Source organism: Helianthus annuus, chromosome 17 (assembly GCF_002127325.2).
Source record: "Helianthus annuus cultivar XRQ/B chromosome 17, HanXRQr2.0-SUNRISE, whole genome shotgun sequence".
NCBI lineage: Eukaryota > Viridiplantae > Streptophyta > Magnoliopsida > Asterales > Asteraceae > Helianthus > Helianthus annuus.
In genome coordinates, this window is record NC_035449.2 from 193261856 (window position 1) to 193269280 (window position 7425).

General features: G+C 37.2%; 1 protein-coding gene across 2 annotated transcripts; it reads right to left on the reverse strand.

Annotated features, from left to right (window-relative positions):
- Positions 1 to 519: 519 nt before the first annotated feature.
- Positions 520 to 7102, reverse strand: LOC110886125 (protein argonaute 7). 2 transcript variants are annotated; one of them, XM_035986474.1, is made up of 4 exons: positions 6545 to 7102; positions 4801 to 5728; positions 3005 to 3328; positions 520 to 2024 (listed from the first exon to the last, which is right to left on the reverse strand). In XM_035986474.1, the coding sequence occupies exons 1-4, from the start codon at positions 6936 to 6938 to the stop codon at positions 584 to 586; spliced, it is 3087 nt and encodes a 1028-aa protein (XP_035842367.1). In that variant the 5' UTR covers positions 6939 to 7102; the 3' UTR covers positions 520 to 583. The 2 variants fall into 2 exon arrangements, with proteins under 2 accessions (XP_035842367.1, XP_021989577.1); XM_022133885.2 differs by having other exon boundaries at positions 4801 to 5722; positions 6536 to 7098.
- Between the last annotated feature and the right edge of the window lie 323 nt (positions 7103 to 7425).

Here is a 7425-nt window from a genome sequence, read left to right on the forward strand (position 1 = left end):
AGGGTTCAAAATAGACGTGGGAGGATCTGATTGGCCATTCAAATTCATCTCAGGCGTGTTTGAGGAAACGCCATTAAAAAGGCAAAAAAAAAACGCCCCGGGGCGGTGTGGTGGGCTTTATGGGGCGTTTCACGCCCAATTCCACCCCACTACGGGTGTTCTTAGTATTTTGATAAGTTGCGTAAAGTTTATATGCTGTTAAAAAGATTTAATATAATAAAGTTTATTTACTAAAATAGAGCCGGAATTATTTTAACTGTTTAAGCAAAAAAAATAGAGTTATTTACATATTTAAGTGATTTTAATCCAGAAAATCTAAATAATATGTTGTCCTAATAAATAGAAAAAACGTTGGTGTTTGTAGGGCATGGAGGGGTGGGGGTTAATTTTTTACTGCATTGTTCTGCATGCATGCCAATATAGAGTTACAGTTGTCTACAGAAGTTATTGTGCTCCTGCATTACATTGAAACGACAGCGTATATTCTCCCACCCTTTTCTGTCACAGATACGAATTTCATTAAATTAACTAACTTTAAAATAAAAATAATTATAGTTTAGCTAAATTTGACATTCTACATATATCAACAATAAAACATAAGATTCTTGACATTCTCCCGTACTTTCGGGAGCGGGGCGGTTTTGGGCGGGCCTCGTCTAGTGAACACAGACGAGGCACCAGTCCGATCCAGATACAACCGCCCCCGAAAAGCCGCCAAATGTGCATAATAACACGGCGGCACCAGCGAAACCGGTTTAGTACACCTCACAAAAGTAAAACAAAGATTATAAACTAACTTCTGAAATTCATCAGAAGTGAACCTATTTTCATCCCATAAAATGTGATAATGTGTCGGCCGGCTCGTACCCTTTACGCCCCAATGGCTACATAGATAGAAGTCGAATTCTTTCGGGTGGGTCACGACGGAGTCAACCACCGTGCCTGGCGGCACGTTCTCGTCCGAAAACATGTTTCGACCACTGTTCGACACCGGATCCGCCGGAAACAGCCTGGTGTGGTGGCGTTTTTGGACCACCACGAACGATATCGGCGGGTTGTACCCGGTGAACCGCCGACACGCTTCCCGAATCGCTTGCAATTCGTCGGCAAGTACCTTCTGGAACTGTGTCTCGCTGACACCGTCCCGGAAGAAAATTAACCGTTTCGGGAGCTTCGAAAGCTCCCGAACGAAGTCGTTTAGTATTTCCTCCACCATATCCGCTAAATCGTGTATTATTTCTTGTCGGTGCGTCTGAGACCGCATTTTCGAGACGTATTTATTCGCAGCCGGCCAGTTAACAGACCCGACAACCGCTGCCACCGACGGGCTGAAATCATCCAGCGGGTGCGGATGCGTCACATCCGCACCCAAAAACATCACCGGCTCATCAAGGGTCAAAACCCTCGGGATTTGAGCCGGTAACGAGGTGTACAACGCGACTGTACACCCACCAATTTTCGCATTGATTTTAAGCGCTAAATTCCCGAGAAACTGCGAACTCAATCTCGCAAGATTTTGATACAAACAACACTGGCTCATAACCCCGATGCTCGTTTCGCTAATCCTCTTCAAATCCGCATACCCTTTGTGCTTCTTCTCCATTACACAAACAAGAAGCTGCAAGTTATTATTCGCAGCTCTTTGAATCTTCTTTATCTTCGATTCAAGAACCGATACATTGTTAAGAACTTGCATTGATTCGAACTGTGGCCTTACGACGGTGTTCCTGTTGAGAAAGATCCCTAACTGTTCACATCTTTGAGTTAACCGATCGATGAATTTGGGGATGATCGATTTCTGTTCATCGGTGCCACCAAAACTGATTAAAGCCCATCTACCGATTCGGCTTCCTTCAAAAACATGGCTGCCGGTAAAGTTCCATTGTCGATCATGACGGGAGGGGATCAAATCCGTCACTTCACCACCGTCTCCGAGTTTCAACCGTGGTGGTCGGAGAATTCGACCGTTTAGTTTCGTCATTTCTTTTAGAACACGTAGATTGAATTCTCCGGCTTGGCGTCCGCTGTTAAATCATTGAAAAACATTAGAAACTTATAGCAACATAAGTATATGTTTTTAATAGTTATGACATTTTACTACGTTGAGGAAGATTAACGTACATTATGGCTTAACGTACATCACGTACGACAGGTTACGCACGTTCATTTTAAAATCACGCACGTTATAACTCAAAAATCCAAAATCACGCATGTTGAAACACAATAATCACGCATATTGAAAACATTAATCACGCATGTTATATAACAAATCACGCACGTTGTTGTACGTGAAGTACGTTAAGCCGTATAGGGGTGCAAACGAGCCGAGCCGAGCTCGACCAGGCTCGAGCTCAAGCTCGAGCTCGTTTAACATATGGAAGCTCGAGCTCGTTTAACATATGGAAGCTCGAGCTCGAGCTCGGCTCGATTCGAGCTTTATTTCTGAAGCTCGAGCTCGGCTCGAAGGTAATTTTTCAAGCTCGAGCTCGGCTCGGGCTCGACTCGTTTAGTATTTATTAATTATAACTATTATATATATATATATATATATATATATATATATATATATATAATTTAGTTATTTTTTATATTTATATAAATGGTAATTATTATTATATAAATATATGTTTAATATATAATAAAAAATATTCAAACAGAAAAGCTCGATTAGGCTCGCGAGCCGGCTCGAGCTCGTTTAAGCTCGGCTCGTTCGAGCTTTTTTTCGAGCCGATCTCGAGTAGCTCGGCTCGTTTGCACCCCTAGCCGTAATGTACGATATACTTTTCCTTACTACGTTAATATCATAAAAAACCAACATAGTTACTTATTTTTTATAAAAAATAATTTTCCACCACATTTTGGGTTTTTTTTTTTTTTGAGAGAGAGAATTGCAATATTATTTTTTTTTTTTATTCACAAAACTTGTTTCAATAAATTTAACATCATATTATTTTATAAAATAAAAAAATTGCATACATTTTTAGTAGAGAAAAGGATAACACACCTAGATGGACCAAAGGGTCCAGCCATGACCCCATCAATAATAGCCTTCCGTTCTCGCGGTTTCTGGCACCCTAACTTCAACATTCTCGCCGTCTGCTCATCGGAAAGCTTCCCCATAAACTTCTGCCCATCACACACCACACACACCTCCATCGGCAGGTAACACACCCGTCTCCTACTCGTCTGCAAACACGGCAAATTCCTATACTTAATCTCATACCCATACACCTCTTTAAAATACTCCACCACCCTCAAACTCTCACCACTCCGATCCCTAAACCGCAAATTCTCAACCGATTCTTCGGTCAAGTTTGCAACTTTGTACCTATCAGATATAAAGAAATAGTTAGAAACTAACCCAGGATTATGTTTAGGCTTGATAACATGAAAGGTTCTAGGAATTTTTATATATCTTCTTGTATATAGATTTCCTAATAACATTTCAACTCATTTTTCTACTATTTGTACATGTTAGTGTTTTTTTACTATTTGCACCAATAAATTCATATTTGTGTTTTTTTTTTATAACTTGAAATATATATCATTTTTTTTATTAAAAATGGATATGGTGTTACAATTTACTTACTTATTTTTATTCACGTTTTGATATAAATATTATAAAAATGAAATATTAAATTTTATAACAACTTATAAAACGTTTTTTTATACGGCTTCATTTTTTAAAAAATTTATATCAAAACGATAAAAATAATCACATCGCAAAACCATAATCGTTTTTTAATAGAACATTATGTATCGGAAGTTATAAAAGAAAAACACAAATTCATATGAATTTGTTAAGCAAAAAGTTAGATGTAAATAGTAAAACCAATGATAAATAAAATTAATTAGTATGTGGTTTACCTATTTTGCCATTTTCATACCTATTTATCGGAAATTACATCATTTTTACAAATACTAACCGTGTAATTAATTCTACAGAAGATTTCACATTAATATACCACATATAATAATGCTGAAACCATTTGTTAAAGTTAATACCATAATAATGTAATTTCCAATAATTAAATAAATATTTATATGACGAAATGAGTTAACCATACTTTAAGACTCCAGTATTCCCACAACTCTAAAATCTTATTTTCACACTCCTACATGTATACGACCCGTATTGAGTTATACATATCGTATAGGAGAATGTTACACAAAAAATGTCAGACAATGTTTTTTGTCTCCATGTATACAAGCAGTATAACATTATACTACCCGTATAGACTGTTATACGACCCAAACCTCATATAATGTTATACGTCCCGTATAGAATGTTATACGACCTAATATTTTCTTCATTTATACGAGCCAACATTATACGGGCCGTATAATAACGCTATAGTCGACCGTATAGAGGGTATGAAAATAAGATGTTAGGGGTATAAGGAGTGGTTAAACACTTTCAATAGGTAAACTTTCAAATTGACCAATCAAACAGTGCCACGTCATTTTACGTATTATGTTCACCTATTGCTCAAAAACGTTAGCGGTGGTTAGACACTTTGGAACAGGTAAACTATTTAAAAAAAAGGAAAAAATGAGTGATTTGTTAAGAAGGCATGGACCCCACCACACACCCCTCTCTCTCTCTCTCCCCTGACCTCCCTTCACCGAATTTCACCCATTTCGGTAAACATTGAAGCGGCAAAAGGTTGGCGGTGGTTGACATACGGTGCCGAGTGGGTTTACCGCCCCCACTCTAGACACCCTTAAGGTGTGACTTTATTAACACCCTACTTTATTACTTGTGATAAATACAACAAAACAAAGAGACTAATTTTATACCTTTGGACAGTCTCCCGGTGACACACAACAACTTTTATATTCTTCAACGCCTTTTCAACTTGTTCTTTTTCTTCAACAGTCAACTTTCTTGACTTTTGCACAATAACTTCACTAAAAAACGGCAACCGGTTTTCCAAATACTGGATCACCCCCACCGGGTTATGAAACGCAGTGAGTGTCAAGTCAACATTCAGCGACAAACCTTGTTGTGTCGGTCGTAGACTCTGAAAAAAACCTCGTATTGCGACGGCGCCGCCTCCAATGTCTTTGGAACCACCCAGTTCAGTAGAGTACAAAGATCGACCCAATGGAGTGCATTTTGTTGATGGGTTTTCGCGTAAAACGACGTCGAGTGCTTGCAAATAGTCTTGTGGAAGTGGGTTTTGGTTCTTTTGGTTTTCTTGATTTTCTTGGGTTTTCGTTAAGTATTTGGTTAAATCTTGACCGTTGAGTTTAGCGACGAGTTTGATGTGGGTGGTGTAAAGTTTTGATTTTTGTTGTTGGTTAGGGGAATTGGGAAGTGGGATTTGGATTTGGAGGGTAATCGGGTCGGGTCGGAGTTGGGTGGGGCTGAAAAGGGTTCTCCGGCCGTCGTAGCAGGGGTTTGTGTTGGAGAAAATGGTGGGGTGGTGGTTGATGAGGGTGTTTTTGATTAATCTTGCGGTTTCTTTTGAGGGTTTTGGGGTGATTTCGATGTCGTATTGGTGGATTTGTTGTAATGGGTCGAATTCTACTAGAAAGTGGTTTGCTAATAAAGGGATTATTGTTCCTTCTGAACCGCCGGAATCTGGCCTTCTTGCCACCGTGAGTGGTGGTTGTTGTGGTGGTGATGGTGATGGGGATGAGTCTTTGATGATGGGTTTGAATTCATCTTTCTTGATTTGCTTTGATGAGTTCATTGTTCTTGGAATTGTCTCTAAAGCTGTTTTAAACAACAAAGTTGATGAAATTTTTAATGATTAAATTTATCATTTTTAATCAAACTTTTTGGGACCCATTTTATTAAAATGATTAAATTGATGAAATTTTTAATTTTCAGATTTCTTTTCATGTAAAGATCATTGAGTTGAAACAGAACTTTTTTTCTATAATTAAAATTATGAGTTTCATTTTCAAATTAGAAATTACATCGAAATGAAGTAATCATACAACAAACTACTCCGTTATCCGCAGTTATCCTTTTTAAATAACAAAACTAAGTCTTTTAGAAAACGACATTCATAGATCTCGGCCGTTATCCTTTTTAAATAACAAAACTAAGTCTTTTAGAAAACGACAGTCATAGATCTCGGGTCATAACATTCTATGCATGACTTGACTAAACAGGTCCAGAGCCTCTGACGCAAGGGAGTTAAAATTAAAATCTTGAAAAAATTGTTAAGTTGGAGATTAGGAGATAAATTGTCTCTAAAAAGCTGTTTTAAACAACAAAGTTTATAACTTTTTGGGACCCATTTGATTAAATTGATTAAAAATGATCAAATTTCAGATTTTTTGACATAGAGATTATTGGGTTGAGACTGAAATTAAAATCTTGAAAAAATTGGTAAGAGATAAGATTCTCTCTCTATTTACCAAAAAAAAGATTCTTGAAAAAATCAAGATTTCATGTTTCTTGAAAACAAGAATTTATAAAACAATGGAATCTTGAACAGATCAACCAAACAAACACAAAAAAAACATGTGAAAAGAAGACAAATGCTTAAAATTTAGGACAAAATGAGGTTTTTGTCACCTGTTTGATGATGATGAACATGAGGTGGTTGTTGTTGCCATGAAGGTTTGTGAAAATGAGCATGATTTAGATGGACCACCGGAGGAGGTGGTGGAGATAGGGCGGAGTGTGGTGGTGGTAGTGGAAGAAGAGGTGGAGGAGAATATGGATAGAGGTTTTGGTTTAAGAAACCAAGGTTTGTTGTGGGGGGGTTGTGGAAAAGGTAGTGTGGATGAAGGTGAAAAAGATGATGATGATGATAAAAGTGTTGGTGTTGAGGGGGGTTAGTGTTGTTATGTGTTGTTCTTGTTGTTGTTGTTTTTGATCCCCTGAAACTCTTTGTTGTGGCTGTGCATTTCTTCTTGTCACTTTCTTCCATGGTGAACACACACTGAAGATAGCCAAAAGGGTGCAGTCTTTGCATGAGAGACTGATATACATATATGTGTGTATATATAGTGGAGAGAGAGTGAGAGAGAGAGTTATGTAGAGAGAGAGAGAGAGAGAGAGAGGGCAATTTGGTTTTTGTCTGTGATATATCAGAGGGCAACTAGGAATAGTAGTAGAAAATGCAGTTATTACACACACATAATTCAGAGAGAGAAAAGAGAGGTAATGGAGTGATCTTCTTGAAAGAAAAAGGTAAATGAGATCTTTTTTGATATTTGGATGAATTTTCCAACTTTTTTTTTCTCACCTTTTTAATAATTTTATGATTTCTTTTTTGTTTAATTCATAGTTCTTTTTATAAAAACAAAACAAGAAGTATTGAATCTTCTCTGTTTTAAATTATTTTTAACATTTTTATAATTTATGTCTTACTTAATTCTTTTGATTATAAGATGCCAAAAGCGAGTGTTTTTTTTCGTTATTTTATAAAATTGTAAAAGCATTTACATTAGGTTTTCTAT

Excerpts from the sequence above, each read along its gene's own strand:
- LOC110886125 (XM_022133885.2), bottom strand. The coding sequence starts at position 6,938 with ATGCAAAGACTGCACCCTTTTGGCTATCTTCAGTGTGTGTTCACCATG. Across the intron at positions 3,329-4,800 it reads CACCGGGAGACTGTCCAAAG|GTACAAAGTTGCAAACTTGA; the intron begins GTATAAAATTAG and ends TATATCTGATAG. Across the intron at positions 2,025-3,004 it reads GGACCCTTTGGTCCATCTAG|CGGACGCCAAGCCGGAGAAT; the intron begins GTGTGTTATCCT and ends ATGATTTAACAG.